Source organism: Oncorhynchus mykiss, chromosome 13 (assembly GCF_057628025.1).
Source record: "Oncorhynchus mykiss isolate SJ-2025 chromosome 13, ASM5762802v1, whole genome shotgun sequence".
NCBI classification, from domain to species: domain Eukaryota; kingdom Metazoa; phylum Chordata; class Actinopteri; order Salmoniformes; family Salmonidae; genus Oncorhynchus; species Oncorhynchus mykiss.
In genome coordinates, this window is record NC_143034.1 from 53,677,139 (window position 1) to 53,704,684 (window position 27,546).

General features: G+C 43.9%; 2 protein-coding genes across 4 annotated transcripts; one reads left to right on the plus strand and one right to left on the minus strand.

Annotated features, from left to right (window-relative positions):
• The first annotated feature begins 567 nt into the window (after positions 1 to 567).
• On the plus strand, positions 568 to 12,284 carry engl (endoglin, like). Of its 3 annotated transcripts, XM_021558151.3 has the most exons (18): positions 576 to 1,073; positions 2,374 to 2,486; positions 3,436 to 3,605; positions 3,705 to 3,842; positions 4,109 to 4,283; positions 4,379 to 4,544; positions 4,703 to 4,847; positions 5,218 to 5,410; positions 5,613 to 5,785; positions 6,048 to 6,203; positions 7,016 to 7,102; positions 7,263 to 7,454; positions 7,852 to 8,388; positions 8,506 to 8,584; positions 8,709 to 8,768; positions 10,166 to 10,267; positions 10,717 to 10,848; positions 11,002 to 12,284. In XM_021558151.3, the coding sequence occupies exons 2-17, from the start codon at positions 2,423 to 2,425 to the stop codon at positions 10,797 to 10,799; spliced, it is 2,520 nt and encodes an 839-aa protein (XP_021413826.3). In that variant the 5' UTR covers positions 576 to 1,073; positions 2,374 to 2,422; the 3' UTR covers positions 10,800 to 10,848; positions 11,002 to 12,284. The 3 variants fall into 3 exon arrangements, with proteins under 3 accessions (XP_021413825.3, XP_021413826.3, XP_021413828.3); XM_021558150.3 differs by having other exon boundaries at positions 568 to 1,073; positions 10,717 to 12,284; XM_021558153.3 differs by lacking the exon at positions 10,166 to 10,267 and having other exon boundaries at positions 10,717 to 12,284.
• Positions 12,285 to 12,617: 333 nt separating this feature from the next.
• Positions 12,618 to 15,318, minus strand: LOC110485185 (uncharacterized). Its single transcript, XM_090196714.1, has 5 exons — positions 14,980 to 15,318; positions 14,601 to 14,773; positions 14,105 to 14,248; positions 13,827 to 13,992; positions 12,618 to 13,343 (listed from the first exon to the last, which is right to left on the minus strand). Exons 1-5 carry the CDS (start codon positions 15,281 to 15,283, stop codon positions 13,147 to 13,149), a joined length of 984 nt encoding a protein of 327 aa, XP_090052840.1. The 5' UTR covers positions 15,284 to 15,318; the 3' UTR covers positions 12,618 to 13,146.
• Positions 15,319 to 27,546: the final 12,228 nt, after the last annotated feature.

A 27,546-nucleotide genomic window follows, 5' to 3' on the forward strand; every position in this document is an offset into this window, starting at 1 on the left:
CACAAACATAAATAGCATACATCTTTCTAAACTAATCCAAGCTGTTAGTAGTCTCAATAATTCATCTTCCATACGCTTACCCTGGCCATCATTCTCAATGCAGTTTGAGGGTGAATAAATGTTCCAATTGTTGAATATCCTCACTCTGGCTGGATTCTAAAAGGGATTCAACAACATTTTGCACGCCAAAATGTGACTTGCAGGCTTAATACAGCCTATAAACCAGAAGTTTCAGGCCACTGTGTTAGGGTGTAACTAGGCCCTCAAAGAAAAGCCTTATGATATATGTAATGTATTGTCATAAAGCGTTTAATTTTACACTGGGAAATATGCAAACAATTGTATGTTGAATCAACAGGAATGCTATTTTGTTGAGCAAACACAATCATGTTGCAGCTGGAAGCCTCATGCAAACGTACATTGAATAAAAGATAATTACAGTGTACTTTATGGTCTAATTATTTTTCTCCATCTCGCATTAATCTATCTTTCCTTTCCCTCCTCCCTCTGTATTCCTCTCACTTTACCCCTGCCTCTCCAACTTCTCAAGTCCAACCTCCCGTTCCTATTTATTTACCCTCCCACCATCCCTCCTCTTCCCCTTTACGCTTCGTCCTCTCTCACTCTCTTCTTCCTGTTGCCTTCTACGTTTTTTTTGCGTTTTTAGAACCTATTCTCTTTTCTCTTTCCCGTCTATTGCACAATTCCTTGCCCCTCCTCTGGCTTTTATACTATTTCGCGGGAATCTCTTTAAATTCCGTATCCCACCTCTAAAAAAAATACGCTGTCTTAACTTTTGATTTCTTTGGCTTATCGGAAATGATGATGTCAAGGCAATACCCTATCTGAAATGCCACCCAGTGCGTCTCTGGACGCCTGAAGCAGCACATAGATTTGGTAAAGGCAATTTTCTGTTATTTTCTCTACTATTGAAAGAGGTCCGCGCTGTGATATACGCCAATACAGTCCTGCCGTCACTGGTCTTAACCAATGATTGAATGGTTTTAACCTGAGAATCAATAGTTGATCTACAGTCTGTTTTCAACGTCCAGCTCCACCGGGAACTGTCACAGGTGAGTTACGACTTTAAATGTAATCATTGTAGGTTTATTTACTTTTTTTAAATTATTATTATTTCTAGTGAATTCTGACTAAATATTTGTCATGAATTTGCCAAGGGATTCAGCAACATGAGACAAATAATATAAAAACAGTTTTGAATGACACAAATATATATAGTTTGTATCCTCATAATACCCATCAAGGCCAATCAATTGTTCAATTTTTCTTTCCGGTCCCATTAGCCGTTATTTTGCAGTTCGTGGTGAGTTCTTTCTGGGCAAGTTTGAGTAGAAGAGATTAGCGTTTTGCGCGCCAGTTAATTACTTGTCATTATTTCAATGAGTAGGTGTGGGTTGTCTGGACGTCCTCTGATCCTTTTTGTATTTATTTAACGAGGCAAGTCCGTTAAGAACAAATTATTATGTACAATGACGGCCTACCCTGGCCAAACCCTAACCCAGACGACGCTGGGCCAATTGTGCGCTGCCCTATGGGACTCCCAATCACAGGCGGTTGTGATACAGCCTGGAATCGAACCAGGTCTGTAGTGACGCCTCTATCAATGAGATGCAGTGCCTTAAACCGCTGCGCTACTCGGGAGCCCACCCAAGAACAATAAACTGGTCAATCGATGCAGAGCAATGACCTCCAATTCTGTCTCACAGCATTATATGATGTGTGTCACTATCAGACACAGAATAAAGATAGGCACATGACAATTATGAGATAAGTGGGTATATGACCTTTGATAATATTGCATTGTGTACTCAACAAGGCTAAGGAAAGATGTACAGACCTATTTGTATTCTATATAAACAATGGAGTCAAAATATGTTTAATACTATCATGTCAATCTCACTGAATGTCAGACCTGATTGCATGCTATCCAAAGCTTCTATCAATTTGAGAGTGCTTACTTTTCCGCAGCCCCGTCACTCCTCTTATCAGTCAGGCATTTTGAAGCATGTTTAAAGCATGTTATTGACAAATGTTTCCGAGTTGCAATTGGCAGAACACAGAGAAGAAACATTTCACCAAGAATCTGATACTGTCCAGAATGGGAGAAGAATGAGGAAGTTCTGATAATGCAGTGATAATGAGAACCCAGTGGGAGGGATGACTTTGTTATGTTGTTTGTTCCCTGGGTAAACTCTGTCCTTGCTCTAGGGTTTGTTCCTCCTCTATTTGGATACATATTATCCATCTGTTCTCTCAGCCTGTCCAATATAACATTATGCACACAGAGAACTTGGTCTCTTGTTAAAGACTCCGTCTAGACCATTGTATTAATCACTCTCTTTTCCCCCTCAGGATGTGGCAAGAGGGACTCTCCCATTGAATTCACTCCTGGAGAATAGTCATGATGGTTTCAGGGACGAGGTGGATTCTCTTCTGCCTCTTTCTACTGGGGGAGAGAACAGGACGTAAGGGAAACCAGACATTTTAGTCATCTAGCAGACGCTCTTATCCAGATTGACTTACAATTAGTACATTCATCTTAAGATAGCTATGTCGGACAACCACATATCGCAGTCATAGTAAGTACATTTTCCTCAATAAAGTAGCTGCCAGCAAAGTCAGTGCTAGTGGGAGGGGGAGGGGGGAGGGGGGGGGGGTCAAGTGCGAGTTCATGAAAGGCCATTTTTATTTATAATTTTAAAAAATGGGGGGGGTGCTGTGGGATTCTTTAAGATATTCTTTGAAGAGGTAGAAGACAGTTATAGAGGTACTGTTAATTCTACGGGATGTTTCCATACTGAATAGTACAACTTTAATACTTTCTCTCAAAAGTACCTCCCAGAGTGACTCTGCTTTCAAGGAGCTATGTGTCAAAGGTCAGATTTTGGTTTAGCAAAGTGAAAGTGGAATATTCAGAGACGTAAAAAAAAAACTTTGAAAGTTCAGTCAGGGGGCACTCCCCAATTAGCTCTGTTCAGTCCGAGAACAACAAGCTGTCTTTTAGTCATAGTGGGCTAACAGCCACTGACTGGAAGAAGAGAGCAAGAACCAGAGACCGACTGAGACATAGACAGAGAGGCTGAGTGAGAGGGCTTGTCTGAGACCAGAGCAGTCGAGTGGAGCACTAGTGTGTTTATGTGGCGGATTGACAGAGACTTGTTTCTCCTGTTTGTCAGTGAGAGCAGAGAGTCTGCTGCTGACCCTGTCCATCCTGCCTATTACCAAACCTCACACCAAGTTCAGATGGTCTCTCTGTGTTGTCTTTTTCAGGGGCATCAAGTATTTTATTTCTCATTTTATCTCTCCCACCAGAGACCCAATCTATATTAGTTTGTCCTCAATGTTCCCTGTAAACAGAGTATACAGCCGTAGCTCCATCTTGAGTGACATCTGGTTGTCTTTACAACTCTGCAGTTAACTGTGGGGAACTGCAGTGCTCTCTGTCTCCAGCGGGGGAGCTTCACCCTGTGCAGGGGCTGTTGGAGCGCTTTGAGGCCGGCCCGGGCTGTGCAGCCAGAGAGAGTGGAGAGAAAGAGACCCATGTGATCGCTGTGGGGAGAGGGACACGCAGCCCTGACAAACAGGTGCTCCCTCTCTGTTTCTCACAGTAGGACACACCCACACCCACAATCACTCCCAATACGTTGTGCCTCCTTACCCTGACCCCCTCTCTTCCCTTCTAGGTGACTGTGCTCCTGAGACCCCTGTCTCTGTCTCATCCTCCCCGTCAAACCCTCATCCTGGTACTGAGCTCCAAGCAACCAGTGCGCTGGTGGCTGGAGGCTGAGAGACTACCCCCGGATCTGCCTGTATTGGTGCAGGTCAGTCTATGTGTGCTCGTGTGGTGTGTGTGTGTACCTCTTTTAGTCATTCATCTGTCATTCACTCCAAAAAAAAAACGTTTTGATGGGAGTATTTACTTCCTCCCATGAGGAACTGATAAAAGTACTGACCTCTCCAGTGTGTTTGTGTGTATGTCTGTGCAAGTGTGTTGTTTTAGAAACATAGGCCCCCACAAATGAATGTTTCTATTACTATGTGTTATCATGTCTCTCTCTGTAACCACAGTGTCCCCCCTTTGCCCCAGGTCTCTCCTAACTCTACAGTGCAGCCCTCCAGTCTGGCAGTGCAGGTGCAGCCTGTGCCCTCTCTGCCTTTCCGTCCGCGGGCTTTGCTACGCTGGGCAATGCATCGGCATGGCTCCTTGTCCTCCCTCACACACACAGCCAGTGCCAACCGCGTCTACGTCCGTGTGGGCGAGGGTGAGCCCGCCCCACACACATACAACTAATACACGACCCTGGTCTTTCTGACCTTCTCTCTTCCTCTCCAACCAAGTCTCCCCTCTGCCCTCCAGATACCACCATGCCCAGTGTGTGCCAGCTGCAGTCTCTGTTCCTGTCACACAACTACCTGACCTCTGACCTGCAGCCACAGGAAGTACAGGGCTGTTCTCCAGTTGGCGGAGGCAACCCAGAAGTGCATGTCATCAAGCTCCATTCAGCAGGGTCAGGGCTTTGTGGGTAAGCTTAGGACGTCTCCAGAATGTGAAGAAATGTGGAGAATATCTCTGAAGCTGTTCAAGTAATACAATGTTGAGCTATTGAGTTATCCCTTAATCATTTTATATGCATTTTCTCCCTCTTTGCCTTTCAGTGACCGGTCTCTCCCTCTATCCCAGCTCTCTGCAGGTGGAGGTGACTATTTCTCTGGTGCCCCCAGTGGCCAATGCTGGGTGGCACAAGTTGGTGTTGATCCTCAGTAGTGCCGTTCCAGTCAACTGGGCTCTCACAGTGCCAGGGCTCCGGGGACACATCTCTGTCTATGTGAGGACCCTATCCAGTAAAACTTGACACATTATGGTATTTCTCCTATCATGTGGGCTAGAATGGGTCCTTCACCTGTTCTGGAGTTTGGTATAAAAGTCATAAAAGGGTTATAAGTAAAAACATTATGATGAAATGGACAAAATAGCTAAAGAAATTAAAGGAGCAATACAATCATTGAGTGAAGGCCAAGCTAAACATGATTTCAAAACCTCAACTTGAGTTCAAAATATCAATGGTTATTTTGTTTTTAAATAAATACATTCAACTTGGCTTTGACAGGGCTTGCCATGTTATCTTGTAACACAAACATCCCATTTATGCATTTTTTTTCAACCATTTCTCTATCTACCTTGTTCTTTCCACTCAGTCCTCGAACAGCGTGTCCCCACTCTACCCTCCAGAGCCTGACCTGACACTGACTAGCACGCTCACCTCTGACCTCTCTACCACCCATGACCTTTTGAGCTGGGCCAATCAGAGTGGCTTTCCCAAAGTGGCCTCATACACAGAGGCTGACCTGGTCAATCACTTTGTGATCAGACTGGCTGGGGGAGGGACAGGTCAGGACCTGTATGTGTCTCTTGTGTCCCTCATTGTGTGAGTGAACTGGATGGTTTATTTTGTTTTTCCTAACCGTGTGTTTGTGTTGGTGTTTCTCCTGATTAATTATGTTGTCTCTCTATATTGAAGGTCATGTTATCCCTAAAAAGGTGCTGTTCTGTGTGTTAGCACACCTCTCTCTCTTTCTCTCCCTCCTCACAGAAGGTGGCCCCCCTGTGCGTATGCTGGATGGCAGGCCCCCTTGGGTCCAGGAGCACAGGCTGAGGCAGTGGCTGAGTGAGGGAGGTGGAAGTACCAGTGGGGGCTGGGAGGCCGTCAGTGTGCAGTGTCAGGACGGACGACTCAACGTGGCCGTGGACAGACACATTCTGCAGGTCACTTTCACTATGTGGTTGTACTGGTAGTTTAGCGTGTTAGCAAGGTTATGGTTGTACTGGTGGTTCAGTGTGTTAGCGTGGTTATGGTTGTACTGGTAGTTTAACGTGTTAGCGAGGTTATGGTTGTACTGGTAGTTTAGCGTGTTAGCCTGTTAGCGAGGTTATGTTATACAAATACCAATATACTGCATGTAGACCTACAATGTATTTATTGTAGGTTCTTATGATGGTACTTAGTGTGATGCTCTCTTTCACACAGACCCTGTCTCTCCCGGTGTCGGAGGTGACACTGCGGGATCCTCAGTGCCTGGCCCAGTCTAACAGCAGCCATTTCTTGTTGGCATTCCCGGTCATTTCCTGTGGGACTGAAGGGGTGCTGCAGGGAGAGCCCAGAGGGGTGCAGTACAAAAATGCGGTAAGACAGAGAGATGGTTTTAAGGGGTAAAATATCTGCAGGGAACATTTTAACATGTTTTGTGAAATGTTTCTGCAACGTTTGTGTCTCCACATGTTTTGCAATATTTTTGTCTCACCAAAATGGAGTCCAAAATGGTAATGGAGCCATGCGTCTGGGTGCAGCCGTTTACAAGTGATTCTGTGCTAAACACAGTCAGCAGAAAGAGAAAGAGCTGTGTAATTGGGACGTCCAGCAGCCTCATCAGAGAGGCGGATCTGATGGGGAGATAGAGCAGGGATGGGCTTCCCTTAGGTGGGGAGGGGGAGAGGGACATGTAGGTCACTATGGAGCCCCTCACTGTGTGTGTCTCTGTCTCTGTGTATCTGTGTGTGAGATTGAGATAGATGGCGAGAGATGCACAGTAGAAAGGCAGAGGACGAGAGAAGAGAGTAGAAGAGCAGGGCTGTAATTGTGTTGTTGTTGGTTAGTGTGATCTGAAGGGCCCCTGCGGTTGTGTAAGTAGTCTGTCTTATCTCCCCCAGGCACCACATGGGTGACCTAGGTCAGAGTGTCCGGAACACTGCTGATCAGCCTGAGTGTAGCTAGGCCTGGGGACAGGAGTGTGGGGGCAGGGGCTGGATAGTGGGAGTGGTGGAGATCTGGGAGGAAAGGGAGCAGGAGAGGAGGGAGGCAGTGAGACAGACATGTAGCATGTGAATGAACTAGGATCTACTAATATATCTACTGATATCTCACTGACCTATCTGCTCTAGTGTTTCAACTCTTACAGTACATGACTTGCCATGTTTTGTGTCTATCCATCCTCTCAGGTGTTGCTATGGAGAAACAAGCCTCTGGTTGCCGTGGGCAATGAGACAGACGAGGAGCCCACAGAGTGGACTCCACTGGTCATACATGTGAGATGATACAGGTTGTGTATTTGTGTGTGTGTGGTCCAATTTCACTTCATATTAGTGTGTGTGTGTGTGTGTTTGTTGTGTGTGTGTGAGAGAGAGAGACATGTATATCTTGTCCTTATCATCCCATACATCTCCATCTTTTCCATTGTCCTCTTAGTTCAGCTGTTTGGCTGCAGTCCCCAGTGTCCCAAGCCTTCCTGTGGAGCAGCCCACTCTGCAGGGGCCGGGGCCTCTCCCAAGGGCCAGGGCCGGCCCACTGGTCTCACTACAGCTGTTTGTTACAGAGGGCTATGAGCAGAGGCAGACCGGTCCTTGTGCCATCACTGCTGACAACCGTGTCTATGTGGAGGTCAGTTTGCCTAGCTATGTGTGTGTGTTTAATTGTGTGTCTGTCTGTCTGTCTGTATGTCTGTCTATCTGCTGATGTAGCTCCTGCTGCAAGTACTACTTGTGTTTCTCCCTCTGATAGTCTTCTACAGTATCAGCTGCCTCAAGTCCAGAGCAGACTTCCTCCAGAAGGCTATTATAATCACATCTAGATATGTCACAATAAGTCCTTTCTATAAGAACTCTGTAGCCCTGCTATTACAGCACTAGAGCACAGCAGGTTGAAACAGAGACCTACAAATTACAGTACTTGTGTAATTACAATACTTATTACACTCTACTTACAAAATATCAACTCAGTAATAAGACCATGGTAAAGTAATGTGTTACCCATATTTTATCTGACTGTTTTTGCCAAGCTTTCCGCCAACGGAGCCCTCGGTGGGGGTGTGGAGGTGCGGTCCTGCATGGTGTCTCCCCTATCAGACCCCCGTGTGTCCCCTGGCTGGTCAGTCATTAGAGATGGCTGCTCCGCTGACTCCTCACTGACACTCAGCAACATGACACATGGCCAAGAGGACGATGAGGAATATTATGAAGAGAAAGAGGAGGTACCTAGTGTCCTGTCATTCAGGCATCCAGGAAGGGCTTGGAGGAACAAAGCAGGATTGAGAAAAAGAGAACACGTTGGGAAGAGGGGACGAGGAGGACGAGCCAAAAGGAAGGAGAGCGATGGAGGAATGGGAGGAGAGGAGGACCAGATACACAGACTGAGGTTCAGTTTTGTCCTTCGGCCCATCTACAACAACTCTGTCCAGTTCCTGCACTGTTGCATCCGTCTCTGTGGCCCTGAGTCAGTGACCCAGGGGCCTCCAACGGCCATAATACAGAGTGGCTGTCCAAATCCCTGGGGCCTCCGTATCCCTGCCCTCGTATCCAAACTACCCAGCCAACAGGTACAGTACATGTTCTATATTCATAATGACTAGTAGTATTAATGACTTGGGTGGCTGCCCATGTTGCCTATACCTAAATCTGCAACTGCTTATCCTCCTCTCTCTTCTCTCTGTCAGTGTGAGTACAGAAACTTCTCCAGACCCATGCTGGTCTATCAGCCTGTTGGTGTGGCCAGACAGCAGGCGCCACCTGCTGGTGAGTAATAGATGGTCATTGATGGTGTGGTCCACCTCATGACATGAGCCTGAAGTAATTCACTTTCACTCTGTGTAAAAGGGTGTTTCTCTCTTCTTATCCAACTCTCTCTTTCTCTCTCTAGGTCAGAGAGGTCAAATGCCCAGTGTGTCTCAGCTGCCCAAGCCTATCCCAGCCCACAGCAGTAAGTAACTGTAACTTTAACCCTAGCCTCAACGCTAACCCTAGCTTCATGTCCACACCCTGGTTCAACCCTAACCCTCAACCCTAACCCTAGCTTTATGTCCACACCCTGGTTCAACCCTAACCCTCAACCCTAACCCTAGCTTTATGTCCACACCCTGGTTCAACCCTAACCCTAGCCTCAACACTAACCCTAGTGGTTCAACCCTAACCCTAGCCTCAACGCTAACCCTGGTGGTTCAACCCTAGCCTCAACGCTAACCCTAGCGGTTCATTCCTAACCCTAGCCTCAACGCTAACCCTAGCCTCAACACTAACCCTAGCGGTTCAACCCTAACGCTAGCCTCAACGCTAACCCTAGCAGTTCAACCCTAACCCTAGCCTCAACGCTAACCCTAGCAGTTCAACCCTAACCCTAGCCTCAACGCTAACCCTAGTGGTTCAACCCTAACCCTAGCAGTTTAACCCTAGCCTCAACGCTAACCCTAGCAGTTCAACCCTAACCCTAGCCTCATCCCTAACCCTTGTTTCATGTCCACACCCTGGTTCAACCCTAACTCTAGTGGTTCAACCCTAACCCTAGTGGTTCAACCCTAACCCTCAACCCTAACCCTAGCTTCATGTCCACACCCTGGTTCAACCCTAACCCTAGGCTCAACACTAACCCTAGTGGTTCAACCCTAACCCTAGCCTCAACGCTAACCCTAGTGGTTCAACCCTAACCCTAGCACCAACACTAACCCTAGTGGTTCAACCCTAGCCTCAACGCTAACCCTAGCGGTTCATTCCTAACCCTAGCCTCAACGCTAACCCTAGCAGTTCAACCCTAACCCTAGTCTCAACGCTAACCCTAGCGGTTCATTCCTAACCCTAGCCTCAATGCTAACCCTAGCAGTTCGACCCTAACCCTAGCAGTTCAACCCTAACCCTAGCAGTTCAACCCTAACCCTAGCCTCATCCCTAACCCTTGTTTCATGTCCACACCCTGGTTCAACCCTAACCCTAGTGGTTCAACCCTAACCCTAGCCTCAACGCTAACCCTAGCAGTTTAACCCTAGCCTCAACGCTAACCCTAGCAGTTCAACCCTAACCCTAGCCTCATCCCTAACCCTTGTTTCATGTCCACACCCTGGTTCAACCCTAACCCTAGCGGTTCAACCCTAACCCTAGCCTCAACGCTAACCCTAGCAGTTTAACCCTAACCCTAGCCTCATCCCTAACCCTTGTTTCATGTCCACACCCTGGTTCAACCCTAACCCTAGCGGTTCAACCCTAACCCTAGCTATAACCATAATATCAACTCCCGGATGTTCCTACATGTGTGTATTATCACAACAGTGATAGTAACTGGGATTTGGCTTATCTACTACTTTTCCCTCCCATGTTTTTGTCACCCAGGCTCTGGGGTAGACACAGGCTCAGTGTTGGGGATTGTGTTTGTTGCTTTCCTTCTGGGCATCAGCCTGATGGGGGCGCTATGGTGCATCTACTCTCACACAGGTAACCACACAGGACAGTTCGTAAAGTCTATCCTGGACCAAAGGCCAAAATACTGAGCTATACCACCATATTCACAAATAAACAGAGAAGATGCTATACCTGCTGCTACTTTATTTCTAGTTATATGTACATATCTACCCCGATTACCTCGTACCCCTGCACATCGACTCAGTTCCCCTTATATATAGCCAAGTTATCGTTACTCATTCTATTATTTCTCTATTTTCCTTTCTCTCTGTGTTGTTGGGAAGGGCTGTTAGTCTACACTGTTAGTGTGGACTGTTAGTCTACACCTGTTGTTTTTTCGAAGGATGTGACGAATAACATTTGATTTGACCTAGTGTAAGAGAAGATACTATTATAACTTTCTTATTATTTTTGAGAGAAATACTGGGTTTATTCACCATGTATAAATGTTAATGACACACTTGACATGTGATTGGTTGCAGGGGCTCCTCCACCAACCAGAAGAGGGGGCCTGATCGAGAATACTAACCCTGCCTTATTAGACTCTTCCAACAGCTCTGTGTAGAGTTGAGATGGAACGTGAGCAACACACACAGCAGCTGGGGGACCACAAAGTAAAGAGAATGTCAAATTTAGACTAGTATTCTATAGACTTATCTTGTCACTAGCGCCCTTTGTGAATTAGTCAAGCACCTGCAGATTGCAATAGTGATATCTCATATCATGTGTAAGAAATACAATATTATCATTCTCTATCTTATTTTCAGTGTTTCCTCTGGTAAATCTGAGACCGAGGGTAAAGTGGGGCAGAAGATGAAACACCTGGTGTGTGTCTGTGAGTGTGTCAGACCTGGGTTCAAATACATGCATATTTAAGTATTTGTTATTTAAATGCTTATTTTCTGTGTATTTTTGTATTTTCAAATAATGCAGTATTTTAATATTTGTATTTGAAAATACACTTGTCTCTGTAGTTGAGAATTTCCAAATTCATTCCAATATTTAAGTACTGAAAGTATCCAGATACTTACTTTGAAATGTCTTTGAAAGTAATTGAAATACCCTAAATAGTTTTTGAACCCAGGTCTTGTGTGTGTGTGTGTGTGTGTGTGTGTGTGTGTAACCACATATACACTTTTGTGTGTGTGTAACCACATATACACTGAGTATACAAAACATTGAGAACACCTGCTCTCTGCATGACATAGACTAACCAGGTGAATCCAGGTGAAAGATATGATCCCTTATTGATGTCACTTGTTAAATCCACTTCAATCAGTGAAGATGCAGGGGAGGAGACAGGTTAAATAATACTTTTTTTCCCCCCTTGAGACAATTGAGACATGGATTGTGTCTGTTTGCCATTCAGAGGGTGAATGGGCAAAACTAAAGATTGAAGTGCCTTTGAACGGGATATGGTAGTAGGTGCCAGGGACACCAGTTTGTGTCAGGAATTGCAACGCTGCTGAGTTTTTCACCCTCAGCAGTTTCCTGTGTGTATCAAGAATGGTCCACTACCTAAAGGGGGGGGGGGGGTCCATAATGTTTTGAATACTTGGTGTACATTTCTTGAAGCAATGAGATGTGTAAAGGTCTGAAAGACTGAGACTACATGTATGTCTACAGGTACATGGCCTCAGCAACTCCTCAAAGTGTTGGACGAAATACTAGTCAGTGCATTTGATCCATTACACTGTATCTACAATGTCATAACCAGGGCTCATAGAATGGAATGGTGTGACTACTGGCTATAGGATGAGCATGAATCTGAACCTAGCCTAGTCTAATGCTACAACAGAAATAAGCACTACAGAGTTTAAAGAGGAACACATGAAGTCAAATATATGTCATGAGTAGAATATGTGTGAGGGGAATTGCCATTATCCAGATCCTTATTGTATATATCTATGTTGTAATTGTGAGCCTTTGTTTGATATTATCTGTGCTGTTGCTATTTAAATTAAATATCTGTGACAGAGTTTGTGTTTTATCTAAAAAATAAAGTGCGGGTGAGAACAATGAATGACGCCCCAGAAATTCTAAACTTAAACAGAGTATTTCATTTTTTGTATCTAAATCCCTTTTAATATATATATATACTCATGCTGACCAGGCTGTGACACTGAGAATATACAGTCACGTTGTCTCGTCATACTTGTGTAGCATCATTTCAACATAATCCTTGTCTCTCTCTCTGCTCGTACTGCAGTCAAAGACATTATTTCTCACATGTTCCACATGGCCTGATTGTATATTATTATGCCCTTGGGTGGGCTGCCACAGTGAAGTGAAAATGGCAGCTTCATTCATACACCAACAATGGGAGCCACAATTGCAACGGCTCTGAGGAAAATGGCCAATTACAGTGGGAAATAGGGCTTGCTTTGTCACTCTTCAAACCACCTATTTTTAATAAGGTGTCTTTTTAGACATACAGCATAGTAGAGACCAGAGCCTAAAGGGCTGGATTCAGTCCGTAGCGTTAAGGCGTGGCTGACATTTAAAGGCAATGTTTCCGTGTTGGCGGAGACAGCATTCGTGGTAAATGTTGCATATGTTGGCTCAATCGAAAATGACCGTTGCATTTCAACCGGCTACAACGCTGAGCTTTTGCGCTATGGATGGAATCCAGCTCGCCCACTATATATGACATTGCTAGAGATGTTAAAGTGATCAGGTCCCCTCAAGCACTATCCAAACGGTCAACCTGAAAAGCTGTGAGCGAAAGCAAATGCACAAAAACAAATGCACAAATAACTTGAACACAAGTAATGTGCTTGGCCTCCTTCACTGATCAAAGTACCATATAAAAACAGAACTGCAAATACCGGTCAACAATCTCTATACAAAGCACTCATTCTTGTGCTACATAGAGCACTTGTGTAATACAAATCTCCATTATACCCGTGGCCTCAGCTCTGTGTGTACACGCTGCTATGGACACATTGTGTCTCCTGGTGGCGCTGTAGGTCCAGTCTGCGCTGGAAGCTGCTTTGGCAGTGCGTGCAGCTGAAGGGCCAGTAACTGCTGTGTTTACGGCTGTGGGTGATGAGGTTGGAGCTCTGGCTGAAGGCCTTGCCACACACCTGGCACACATGGGGCTTCTCACCTGAGACAGACAGGGACAGACAGCAGGACATGACATGGAATTCAAGAAGAGAGACACTGTGACAGCAGCCAGTGTGTAGGGCAGATTCCTAACTTCAGATGTAAGCGACCTTTGCACAATGTGTATGTCAGTTGTACTGTGTTGTACACACACCGGCTGACCTATGTTCAACACACACTATGCTCATTTGTGTATGTGTCCTTACAGTGTACCTCCCCGCACATCAAATCAAATACATTTGTATTGGTCACATACACATGGTAATCAGATATGAATGCGAGTGTAGCGAAATGCTTGTGCTTCTAGTTCCAACAGTGCAGTAATATCTAACAAGTAATCTAACAATTCCCCAACAACTACCTAATGCACCCAAATCTAAAGGGATGGAATAAGAATATGTACATATAAATATATGGATGAGCGATGGCCGAGCGGCATAGGCAAGATGCAATAGATGGTATAAGATCAAGTATAAACATATACCTGTGTGTATGAAGGTGTGTTTCTTCATGTCTGACTTCTGGTGGAACCTCTTGCCACAGTACTGGCAGGGGTAGGGCCTGGTGTCAGAGTGGATGAGCAGGTGGGTGGACAGGGTGGAGGAGCGCTTGAATACCTTCCCACATTCCTTACAGCTATGGCTACGCTCCTGGAACACACACATTCACAGAGATGTGGTTAGGATTTTGCCATGACTGTTTTTATATAGTTTGTGTTGGGAAGTGGAGAGACCTCCACCAATGTACTTCTGCCAGATATACCTTTGGTCTTCCGTACATGCCCAGAGCTTGTTTGAACTCGTAGGGGTGCTCTGGGGCTTTGGCTGATGTGGCCAATGGAACTGCATACACGCATGTGCGTGACCTGAGTAAATGAGTCTTGAGTACAGCTCCTGAGGACAAGACCTGAGAAAAGAGAACGCTAAGAGTAACAGCAGATGTAGCTCATACTCCCAGAGATGTCAACCATATTCAACACAATTACCCATCACAGCCTCAATTCTCACACCAAACAAATCTGCTCTTATGTCATTTTCTGACATGTCACAGAGCCCTGTCGAGTACAATTTCCACCACTCTACTGTCACTCTTGTCTCAGGTCATAAACACCAAACAGTATCTCATTTATTCTATTTTAGTCATGCCTGAAGGGGTTTACATGGTTTGGAACCACACACTTTTGGTTGATACACCCTATAAGGGTAGATGTGCTGTTCTGATTATATTGTAATTCCTGACCCTTGCTGGTTCTTCTTACCTTTTCACAGAGGGAGCATGGGCTGGTGGAGTTGAGGTCCATATGTGGCCTGTGGCTCAGTAAGACATGGACCAATTTCTCCAGCTCCCTCTCTCTGTCAGGGCCCCGGGGCCAGTGTAGGGACCAGGGCAGGGCAGACTCGGAAGGCTCCACACCATCGTACCCTCCGGTTTCTGTGGAGTAAGTGGCATACTAGTAGATTGAGTTTGAAATGAAAAAAACTATTTTTGATTTGATAAAGATAGTTATGACAATCAAATTGAAGCAATGTGAAGTGTTTAACGCGATGGAATACAAATATAACAAATATCTACATCTACTTATTTATTATTTACAATAAATAGAGTGTAGAGCCATAAAGTCAGGATCCGTCGGATACCTGCAGACCAGCTGGTCCAGAGGTCAGCTGGCGAGGTGCTGTGTGGTCTGGTTGCCATGGCGTACCAGCTAGGGCAGGGGTATTCCAGGGTGTCCTTGACCTCTGACCCTGAGCACAGGTTGCCCTGGTCCTCCTGGAAGGGGCTCCGATGTGGGGACCTTACTTCCCACCACGCCCTGTTCTGCCTGTCGTGATCATTTGTATGAGGTTGTGGCTGGTCAGGGTTTGTGTGTCTCGTGCCTTTAGAGAAGCAAGGGGGGTGAGACCCTGGTCTCTTACTCTTGACCAGGAATGAGCGAGGCATGACAGAGCTGAGGCAAGGGGAAGGTGGCGAGAGTGAGAGAGATGAATACCTACAGAACAGACAAGAGACGAGGAGTCATTCGAAATTCACTTAATGACAGATTCTTTGACAAAGTGTTCCTCTGTATTAAAGAACAACAACGAACTAATATTATTTATAGATTTTTCATTTCATTTTTCTACAAATATCAATGTCCTAAAGACATACATTGAGTATACCAAACAATAAGAGCACCTTCCTAATATTGAGTTGCACTCAATTCGTCGGGGTATGGACTCTATAAGGTGTGGAAAGCGTTCCACAGTTTTGCTGGCCCATGTTGACTCCAATGCTTCCCACAGTTGTGTCCTTTAGGTATTGGACCATTATTGATACACACAGGAAACTGTTGAGTGTGAAAAACCCAGTAGCCTTGCAGTACTTTACACAACTGGTGCACCGGTCCTTCTACCATACCCTGTTCAAAGGCACTTAAATGTTTTGTCTTGTCCATTCACCCTCTGAATGGCACATATAAACCATCCATGTCTCAATTATCTCATGGCTTCTTTAACCTGTCTCCTCCCCTTCATCTACACTGATTGAAGTGACATTGTTAAGGGATCATAGCTTTCACCTGGATTTACCTGGTCACTCTACTGTATGTCATGAAAAAAGAACATGTTCCTAATGTTTTGTACACTCAGTGTATTTATCCACAGAATCATTCACCTCACTTACTGAATTTCTGGAGAATGTGAAATGTGTTGGGTTCGTAATGATATTTTTCTGCAATTAAGTAAGGGACATAAAATAGTTTTGATATATAAATATGTGTTTCTACTGTAAGAGATTGCGAAATTAGAGATAATACATTTTTTGATAACATTAACTTTCATGAATGAATTTTCCACGTAATGTAACGTGGTCATTCATCAAATTTTGGAAAAATGTATTATCACTAAAAATTGCTCTGTGAAAATGTACAATTACAGATTGGCACACATTTACGCACATCACACTTATAGTAAGCTGTAATGTCACTCATGTTGCTCTGCGTTAGTATTCCTTATCTTCGTATGTCAATGTGAAACACACACACCTGTTGATAAATATTCAGTTAAAATGCCAAAGCCTGTGGTTTGGGTAAGAAATGCATCATGGCCACCTGCACACTGTTTTAAAAAACATTTCAAAAGCAGGTCTATCTCTGAGGACTACCCTACTCCGTCAAGCAATTCAAACTGAAATCTCACGATCTGTTGTGAAAAATACATTTTGAGCTTTTACCAAATAGATCTACGTCTCTATAAGTTTTTAAACGTTTCTAAATATGACATATGTAACCAAATCATTCATAAAATAGCATACAATCCTACCATACAATGCAATCAAATTACAAATGCAACATATTTCCTTTGCAATTCTCCCAATGATATTCACAATTCTACACATTATCAGAATAGATTGTTTTTTACCATTGATCACATATTAATAAACGACACAGACTTTTGTAAAAACAATAACCTATTTTGGTCAGTTTTCAGTCAAGCTCAATCCTAAAAATATCTAATATGTTTTATTGCTCGTCAGTTAAATGTATTAAAATGATTCATATCTGTACTGAATTAATCCTCAAATTCAATGAATATTATGCAAAACATTAAACACCAATCTCATATTATAAAGTTGAAATCTGGAGAGAGGCTGAATTCTTTAACTTACCACTTGTATGCACAGTTGAATCTGGAGTGGTTGCTATCTCTTTGGTGTCGGTAACATCCCCTTTTCTTTACCCCCTCACCCATTAACTGATGACATGACAGAAAACAATTGATTTGGTTTGATTTTGAAGCAGTTGCTGAACAATGGATTGTGGGAAATCTCAACAACAAAAAAACACCAGCCAACCTTTACAGTGCATTCAAAGTCTATACCTCTCAGCGTACAATTCAAAGCATTTACCTAAAGGCTAGAAATTAAAAATGTTAATCTATTAAACTCATACTGTAACATTAATTTGACTCTGACACACATAATTACAGTATGTGACAATGATGCATAACATTGGTTATTTTTCAAGATTTATTCTAATCTACACCAGAGATTTTCTAATCAGAAATAGTCTATCAGCTAGATAAACTGTTTTTCTTTGTTTCAGTTTTTTGATTGAATAAAACAAATGTGATATTCCCAGTTGTTAACCAACTTCTGTAATGGAAACCTGTGCTCGGTGTTCAGCTTGTTGTTCGCATCCTGCCTGTTGTCTTACCTCTAGAGAGGACTGATCCTGCTACCGTACACTAGAAAGGACCAAGCACACATCCAAACCTATCCATCTGGGTCCGAGAGTCAATGTTCTATGCTACTGAGTCACAGGTAACTTGGAGATACTGGTAGCGACAGTCATACTGAGGGTAGGAAATGTGTACATTAAGGTCACTTGATTGTGTTTAAATATCAAAGTCTCACGTAAAAACAGGGACCTTACTTTAACCATGTAATCTTGCTATGGGAGGTTATTGACACACACATCACTGGTGTCTATGCAGTGTGGAATGTGTATAAAACACAACCCACACAACTCTCTTCCTGTGACTGAGGTCATTTAAGTGATCTCCACCACAGAAATAGAAACACTCTCCCACACTAGAACAACGATGAAAAGAGCTGCTAGAAGATGACAGGATTTTGCTAAACAAGTGAAGTGAAGAAGTAAGATTGCAAAGATAACTGTATTATAGTTGATGTCCATTGAATTACAGTGAAAACTACATTGGAGATCACTGTATGACTCAGCACACGACATCTTAGATTGAAACAGGTCAGAGGCCCTCAGAACAGCCTCAATTCATCTGGGCATGGACTCTACAAGGTGTCGAAAGCGTTTCACAGGGATGCTGGCCCATGTTGACTCTCATGTGGACCATTCTTGATACACATGGGAAACTGCTTCAAAAACCCAGCAGCATTGCACTCCGTGACGGAAACCGGTGTGCCTGGCACCTACTACCATACCCCATTCAAAGGCACTTAAATATTTAGTATTGCCCATTCACTCTCTGAATTTCACACATACACAATCCATGTCTCACTTGTCTCTAGACTTAAAGGTACTTCTTTAACCTGTCTCCTCCTCTTCATCTTCACTGATTGAAGTGGATTTAACAAGTGACATCAATAAGGGATCATAGCTTTCATCTGGATTCACCGGGTCAGTCTATGTCATTGAAAGAGCAGGTGTTCTTAATGTTTTGTACACTCATTGTATTGTATCTTGTGAGCAGCAGACAGTGGAGTTGAGTGTGCCACTGCCTTGATGTTCTGGAGTGGAGCTTGGCAGAGCGCTGTGGTTACTGTGGCGGGGGACTGGCAGCCTTCTCCCCAGGGTTTCAGGGAGTGCAGGCGAGGGGGGGGCAGGTTGTTGAGACGGGGTGGTAGGCTCGGTGGGTTTGTGTCTCGTCTCTGATGAGGGGGGTTCGGGGGCTTCTCTTCCTACATCCGTCCCTCTGCTCCCCTGCTGCTGCTCCTGTCTTTCTAGGAACCTGAATCTTGGGGTCTGGGGTGGAGGGGTTTAGGGAGGGGGGAGGGGGTTATGGCTGGTTGGCATTTAGTGTACTTTTCCTTTCTTTGTTTTTGTCTCACCTGTTCTGCTTTCCACTGTGATATGTTCCCTTGCGTTCAAGTATGCTCCTGGCTCTGAGCTCCAATGAAGCAGTCTGTATAAGGCTTGGTTATGAAACCAGCATCACAAGCACGAATGGAGCGACAGGTGAGGATGCAAACACAAGACTCTCTCTGGTCAGAGAGCGACCTGGGGTTGGACGCAACTTGTGAATACACGATGTTAGGATGTGGTCTAGGTGCTGTGGTCCCCCTTGTTTATCACAACTGAGCAAATTTTCCATCATGGCTCCCAATCTTGTTGGAAGGACAGGTGCCGAGTAGAGAGTATGTGGCTGAAAACTTACTGCTCGACTCCCAGTGAGTTATATCTGCTCCTGCCACGCCCTCTACTGCTCATCCTGTGTCTCCTTGACCTGCCGCCACTCCCCCAATGCTCTCTCTCTCTCTCTCTCTCTCTCTCTCTCTCTCTTTCTCTCTCTCTCTCTATGTGTGTGATTGTGTGGGCGGAGACAGGTGTGCTGGAGTCAGAGCAGATCCCGACCAGCTGCAACCTGTTCCATAATCAAGACCTCTACAAATACTCAGCCCTGCCACTTCTATGCTGCCAGATTGTAATCTCTGCTCAGTCAGTCTACGGTTCTAGCCGTTTGTTCCTGTTGTGCCCGTTTTTCCTTGCCTGACACGGTTTTCCTCTCTGCTACAGTTCTACCCGCTCTGACTCTGGTCCCTGTCTTCAGTCCCACGTCAATTCTGCTACTCTGTCCTGGATGTCCCACTCTACTGCTCCCTTGGATTCCCATCCGGACCTGCTTACCCTGTCTTAACCCTCTCGCTCCAGCCTCAGCCTACGCACCTAGTTTCCTGCGACCTGCCCGAACTTCCCCTGGCCTGCACTCCCTCTTCCCCTTGTGTTTCAATAAATACCTTGGTTACCAGTGAGTTCAGCCACAAGTCCAGAGAGTGCACGAATGAAAGCAAGTGAACACTTTGCAATGGTGATGGGCACACCTACTTCAACTGTCCACAAGCCTACAGCAACAGAGTGGTGTAGAAAGAAGGAGGAGGAGGAGGACAAGGGAGCAGAGAGAGGTGAGGAAGAAGGGGACAAGGGAGTAGAGAGAGGTGAGGAAGAAGGGGACAAGTTAACAGAGAGGGGTGAAGAGGAGAGAAAACATGAACCCGAGTGCAACAGCCAGTCTTGCAGTCAGTCTGACAGCACACCAGACAACAAGAGTGACGAAGAGAACGATGACAGCTTTGAGTACGCCAAGGAAGAGCCATCTCAAGACTCCCCTCCCTGATGACACAGGTCCTGCAACAGTCAGGTCCACTCAAATGGAAGCTCATGATGACGACCCACCAAACCATGCCAGTAGTCCGGCCACCTCCCACCTCCCTCCCTGGTGGCTACCCACCTCTAATTAAAAAAACCTGCTCTAAATGAGTACCATTAAATAGACGGCATACACTTTTTATTATCAGTATTTATTATGATTATCTCTAATGACCAACAAATTGAAGTATTTTTTAAAGGTGTGCCTTCTATTTTGCAATGTGTATTTAAAAATATTGTCAACTCGTGAATTGTATTAATTATTGATTGAAAATAGATACTTAATTAAGATTGTATTAAAACTTAACAAGCAAAAAGATAATGACGCAAAACAATTTGTCTGTATCTAATAAACAAGAGTGGGGCCAGAGAAGAGAGTGCTGGGCCCAGCCGAATGTCACTGACTATTGTGGTTTTAACACATCAACCAGAGATGGCCTTCAGCTCTCCCAGACATACAAACACATGAATACATACACACACATACCACATGTTATTGTGCATCTGCAAGCAGGCAAAGTCCAATGCAAACAGGCAAAGTCACGTACACATGTGCATGCCGACAGTGCACACACTCACAAACATAAACAGTCCCACACAGCATATAGTCACACAGGCTACACCATTCAGGACACACCCTTGAAGACATACAAACAGTAAAACAGTAAAGACATCCAAATTCTGTATACAAAATCGTCCGATACAGAATAGAGGAGAAACAATAGGCGTTTTCTCACTTGCACATTTTCCCAGCATGGGGCAACCACAGGAGGAAATGATCTAATGAAAAAAGCGCTCATCGCTGATAGCAACAAGGAGTCCAAATGTGCCTCACTAATCACACATTACCACACATTAATCAATAAAACATATCCAACAAATGAACATGCGGAGAGAGATGGAGATGGCGGGAGAGAGATGGAGATGGTCAGAGGGTTGCCGTCAGCAGTAGGCCATGGTTACAGCTGACTGTGTGTATCTCTGTATACGTGGTTGGTTGGTGGCTGTGGTTTCAGTCAGGGGGCTGGGTGTACTTTCTCATGGCCCACATCTTCTTTTTCTCTGTCACCAACAGGACTCGCTCCCCCACCCACCCATCTCACACATTCATTTCCCCTCTTTCTCTCTCTCTCACATTGCATGGAAAAGGGTGAGAAGGTGAGTGAGAGGACAGGAGCTTGTGACTACTCTAGATTTAGAGAACAACAAAAAAACGACCCCTGGTATAATAATAGATTACATTCGCTGAAGAGGTCTCCTGGCCACGCCCACTACCAGACATCTCTTGACACATCTATGTGTCGTGGCTGCTCTGTAGCTCTGCCTTCCTGTTATATTCTCTCTCTCTAAATCTTTCTTCATGGTATTTCACTCTGTTTCTAGTCTTGTGTATATTGCCTAGAAGCCTATCACGTGATGCTACTCTCTCGCTTACTATGAAAGGATAGTGGGAGGTCAGGGGGTGTGAGAACTCTGAAACTCTATGGTACCCAAGGCAGTCATACCTCCCTGTACACTACATTACAGTATAATAACCTAACACCACCACCACATGGAAATGTCATGTATCCTAATTTATTTAGCATTTATCATCTGTCATACTGTAGATGAGTGAAGAGGAGGTGACTGCTCTGTGTGGTCTCATCTTAACACTTCCCCCTCATTCACAGCTAAGATATCAGTCATAGTGTTAAAAATCACTTATGTCACTGTCACGAATCTCGCTAATCTTGATCCAGCAAAAGTGTTATGAGATGATAAAAAGGCACTTATATTTTGGGCCTTGATGGTAGTAAAATGATGTACAGTGCCTTCAGAAAGTGTTCACACCCCTTGACTTGTTCAACCTTTTGTTGTGTGACAGCCTGCATATAAAATGGATTACATTGGTATTTTGTGTCACTGATTTACACACAAGACCCCATAATGTCAAAGCGGAATTATGTTTTTAGATATTTTTACACATTAATTAAAAATGAAAAGCTGAGTCTTGAGTCAATAAGTATTCAACCCCTTTGTTATGGCAAGCCTTCATATTTTCAGGAATAATAAGTTGCATAGACTCAGTCTGTGTGCAATAATAGTGTTTTTTTTGTTGAATTTTACCCCGTTTTTCTCCCCAATTTCGTGGTATCAATTGTTTTAGTTGCAACTATCTTGTCTCATCACTACAACTCCCGTACGGGCTCGGGAGAGATGAAGGTTGAAAGTCATGCTTCCTCCGATACACAACCCAACCAAGCGCACATCCAACCTGGAAGCCAGCCGCACCAATGTGTCGGGGGAAACACCGTGCACCTGGCAACCTTGGTTAGCGCGCACTGCGCCCGACCTGCCACAGGAGTCGCTGGTGCGCTATGAGACAAGGATATCCCTACCGGCCAACCCTTCCCTAACCCGGACGACACTAGGCCAATTGTGCGTAGCCCCACGGACCTCCCGGTCGCGGCCGGTTACAAAAGATGTGTAACCCAGAGTCTCTGGTGGCACAGCTGGCACTGCAGTACAGCGCCCTTAACCACTGCGCCACCCGGGAGGCCCTCAATAATAGTGTTTAACATATTTTTTTATGACTACCCCACACATACAATTTATCTGTAAGGTCCCTCAGTCGAGCAGTGAATTTCAAGGACAGATTCAACCACAAAGACCAGGGAGGCTTTCCAATGGCTTGCAAAGAATGGCACCTATTGGTAGATGGATAAAAAAAAGCAGACACTGAATATCCCTTTGAGCATGGTGAAGATATTAATTACACTTTGGATGGTGTATCAATATAGCCAGTCACTATAAAGATACAGGCTTCCTTCCCAACTCAGTTGCCGGAGCGGAAGGAAACCGCTCAGGGATTTCACTATGAGGCCAATGGTGACAGTTAAAACAGTTAAAGAGCTTAATGGCTGTGATAGGAGAAAATTGAGAATGGATCAATAACCTTGTAGTTACTCCACAATACTAACCTAAATGACAGAGTGAATATACTACACAATACTAACCAATACTAACCTAAATGACAGAGTGAATATATTCCAATGTATTCCAATACATGCACCCTGTTTGCAACAAGGCACTAAAGTAATACTGCAAAAAATGTGGCAAAAACATTTACGTTTTGTCTAAATACAAATTCCTATGTTTGGGGCAACTACAACACAACACATTACTGAGTACCACTCTCCATAGTTTCAAGCATGGTGGTGGCTGCATCATGTTATGAAAATGCTTGTCATCGGCAAGGACTATTTTTTAGATAAAAAGAAACGCAATAGAGCTAAGTACAGGCAAAATCCTAGAGGAAAACTTGGTTCCGTCAAAATTCCAACAGACACAGGGAGACAAATTCACCTTTCAGCAGGACAATAACCTAAAACACAAGGCCAAATGTACACCGGAGTTGCTTACCAAGACAACATTGAATGTTCCTGAGTGACTTAGTTACAGTTTTGACTTAAATCAACTTGAAAATCTATGGCAAGACTTGAAAATGGCTGTCTAGCAAAGATCAACATGGAACTTGACAGAGCTTGAAGTATTTAAAATAGAATAATAGGCAGATATTGTACAATCCAGGTGTACAAAACTCTTACACTGTCACTCCCTGACCTTAGTTATCTTTGTTTTCTTGATTATTTTGGTTAGGTCAGGGTGTGACGAGGGTGGTTGGTTGTGTTTTTGTCTTGTCTAGCGTTTTTAACTTGTCTAGGGTTTTTGTATATCTATGGGGTTTTAGTATGTCTAGGTATATGTAGGTCTATGGTGGCCTGAATTGGTTCCCAATCAGAGACAGCTGTTTATCGTTGTCTCTGATTGGGGATCCTATTTAGGTTGCCATTTTAGTTTTGTGGGTTATTGTCAATGTGTAGTTGCATGTCAACACTCGCGGTTATAGCGTCATGGTCGTTTTGTGTAAGTGTTCTTCGTTTATTAAAGAAGAATGTATTCATCTCACGCTGCGCCATGGTCTCATCGGTATGACGATCGTGATATAGACTTACCCAGAAATACTCACAGCTGTAACTGCGGCAAAGGTGATTCTAACATGTATTGACTCAGGGGGTTGAATACTTATCTAATATATTTTGTTTTTTGTTTTCCATAATTTGCTTTGAAAAAGTTATAATTTTTCTTCCAATTTAAAATTAGACTGTGTAGATCGTTAACAAATGACAATTAAATAAATGTTAAGCCCACTTTGTAACACAACAAAATGTAAAAGAATAAAAGCACTGTATTCTAAACTCTGATGGAGTGGATCTCTGTGTATGACGGGACTGTTTTTGCCCGGTGACTCAGGTCTCTTGCTCTCTACCCCGCATTGATGTTGAATGTGATATGTATTAATTGTAATATATTTCCTTCTAAGATAAAACAAACTCTGATGGAGGGAGAAGTCCATTTACTGACACTCAGTCAAGTACGCTCAAGCACTCACACACACACACACACACACACACACACACACATCCAAACACACAGGGTGGACATGTGAAGCCTCTGTCACACACACCACACCCAAAACACCAGTCTCTCTGCCTCACACACATGAATAAGCAAACACAAACAAATAGCCAACACACCAAATAGAGTATTTTGTATTCAACTGACTTTGCAGGTTTGTATAGAGAAACTATATCAACAGAAATATCCAGAATAGCAATAGTGCATTCAACTACTGTGCCCAATATGTAAGGAGGTAGCTGCCAAAATAAAGGAAACACTTGAGTAAATGAGGGATACAAACTATAGCCTTCTGAGACCCAGCAATTCATGTTGTCCTCTAGTGGACATCAGTTCTTGGTCCTTATCTCTGAGGCCATACAAGCCACCCTATTAAGTCCTGTTGTCACTTTGAGAGGACATTCTGGGCTTATAAATTATATCACGTGTGGGGGTGTGACCTTGACAACTTTATCTTACTGGTTCTTTAAAAAAAAAAGGCTTTAGTCAAAATTAGCACATTTTATGGAATTCCGATTTTTGTGAGTTTGATATTAAAATTGTTTCTAGTAAGTGAATATCTCAGGAATAGTTAAGTGAGTTGTCAGGACTGTAATACTTTTGCACATTAAATAAGAGCCTATCAAGAAATGTCCTCTGTAGTGGACACCTGGATGGCGTAACTATGTTTTTTATGTAACGATCGCTGTTGGAAGGTTTGGACCATGGTGCCGCGTGGAAGGCGTTCATGTTTATTAATGTGAACCAGCAACAAAACAATAAAGAGTAACAAAACGAACGTGCAGCTTTGTAGTGCAAAACGTCTACAATACAAAAACAAGATCCCACACACAACAGGTGGAAAAAGGCTGCCTAAATATGATTCCCAATGAGAGTCAATGATAGGCAGCTGTCTCTGATTGAGAACCATACCAGGCCAACCTAGAAACGAAACACTAGACTGCCCACCCTAGTCACACTCTGACCTAACCCAATAGAGAAATAAAAGGATCTCTAAGGTCAGGGCGTGACATTTTACCTACCCATTGACTGTAATGTTCCTATTTATGTCCTAATGACAACTACAGAAGACAATTTAGCATTTACAATAAAAGATAAATAACAATATATATATTTTTAAAAGTTCTTGGTAATTTTTTCCCCACTCCAAACACTTATGTCTCAGGAGGATATTGAAAGCAGGTGCTTCCACACAGGTGTGGTTCCTGAGTTATTTAAGTGATTAACATCCCATCATGTATCATGTATAAAAAAAATGTTGCCCAGTTGCCCACTCGGGCGGTCTAAGGCACTGCATCTCAGTGCTAGAGGCATCACTACAGACCCTGGTTTGATTCCAGGCTGTATCACAACTGGCCGTAATTGGGAGTTCCATAGGGCGGCGCACAATTGGCTCAGTGTCGTCCGGGTTAGGGTCTGGCCGAGGTAAGCTGTCATTGTAAACAAAAATGTGTTCTTAACTGACTTGCCTAGTTAAATAAAGGTTAAATAAAATAAAATATGTTTGGGCTACAATGGCTAGAAGAAGAGATTTCAGTGACTTTAAAAGAGGGGTCTCAAAGGAGCATGGGGCTTTAATAAAGAGTGTGTGTGTGTGTGTGTGTGTGTGTGTGTGTGTGTGTGTGTGTGTGTGTGTGTGTGTGTTACCAGATCTCAACCCAATTGAACACTTATGAAAGATTTTGGAGCAGCGCCTGAGACAGCATTTTATACCACCAACAAAACACCAAATGATTGAATTTATCATGAAAGAATGTTGTTGCATCCCTCCAATAGAGTTCCAGACACTTGTAGCATCTATGCCAAGGATAATTAAAGCTGTTCTGGCAGCTCGTGGTGGCCCAACGCCCTGTTAAGACACTTTATGTTGATGTTTTACAATATCTTGGCAGTTATCTGCATATAAGGATAGAGGTGAATTAAACAGGATTTCAGATGCACGTGCTTATCATGTATGAGGCAGAATAATCTGCACAATCCTCTGTCTCTTACAGCTGCGATTCACACTCTCATGAGATTTTCTCTCTCGACTTGACACATCCCTTTCACATCCGCTCTGGTTCCCATCACTGCAAGGTCGCACCCATCCAGTCCCAGCATTGGTTTTTCTAACCTCTCTAGGCCATCACAAATAGACATACAATCTAAGAAACACACCGCGGTGTACAATAGCTACATCATATTGGCCATCTCCCTCCATGTAGTTACTGTAAGCCTTCTAAAACTCCCCCTGACCCAGATACCACACACACACACACACACACACACACACACACACACACCTGCAAAATGGAACAAATGGAAGTTCAATAACATCAAACAAATGGCAAATCCAATAACACAATCCCATGCTATTACTGCACAGTAGCCTACCTATGTGTGATCACCAGGATAAGACAATGGACCAAGAAATAAATTTCCTCACACATTCATTTCGTGACTCTTCAACATAGTTAGAAGCCTATAGTTGCGGTGCTTGACACTGGTAGTCTTTGCCTAATCATCAATGACCCCTGGTGGATATGGAGCGTCAATGCATCTTATTGTGCATCTTATCGTGTGTGTCAGTCAATACTATATATATATATATATATATATATATATATATATATGTGTGAGTTTGTACGCATTAAATCACCCCAGAATTGACCAAATAGAGATTTTATTTAGATGTACATATTTGCTAGAGGCAAAATATACGCTCCAGTATGGAAAATAAGATATTATTGGGTTGGATGACACACACTGGGGTTGGGGTGGATGACACACACACACTGGGGTTGGGGTGGATGACACACACTGGGGTTGGGGTGGATGACACACACACACTGGGGTTGGGGTGGATGACACACACACACTGGGGTTG

Coding starts and splice junctions, on each gene's coding strand:
- LOC110485185 (XM_090196714.1), bottom strand. CDS start 15,283: ATGCCTCGCTCATTCCTGGTCAAGAGTAAGAGACCAGGGTCTCACCCC. Junction 14,774..14,979: donor CTGGACCAGCTGGTCTGCAG/GTATCCGACGGA, acceptor CTTACTCCACAG/AAACCGGAGGGTACGATGGT. Junction 13,993..14,104: donor GCATGTACGGAAGACCAAAG/GTATATCTGGCA, acceptor TGTGTGTTCCAG/GAGCGTAGCCATAGCTGTAA.
- engl (XM_021558150.3), top strand. CDS start 2,423: ATGATGGTTTCAGGGACGAGGTGGATTCTCTTCTGCCTCTTTCTACTG. Junction 4,284..4,378: donor CTACGTCCGTGTGGGCGAGG/GTGAGCCCGCCC, acceptor TCTGCCCTCCAG/ATACCACCATGCCCAGTGTG. Junction 4,848..5,217: donor GGGGACACATCTCTGTCTAT/GTGAGGACCCTA, acceptor CTTTCCACTCAG/TCCTCGAACAGCGTGTCCCC.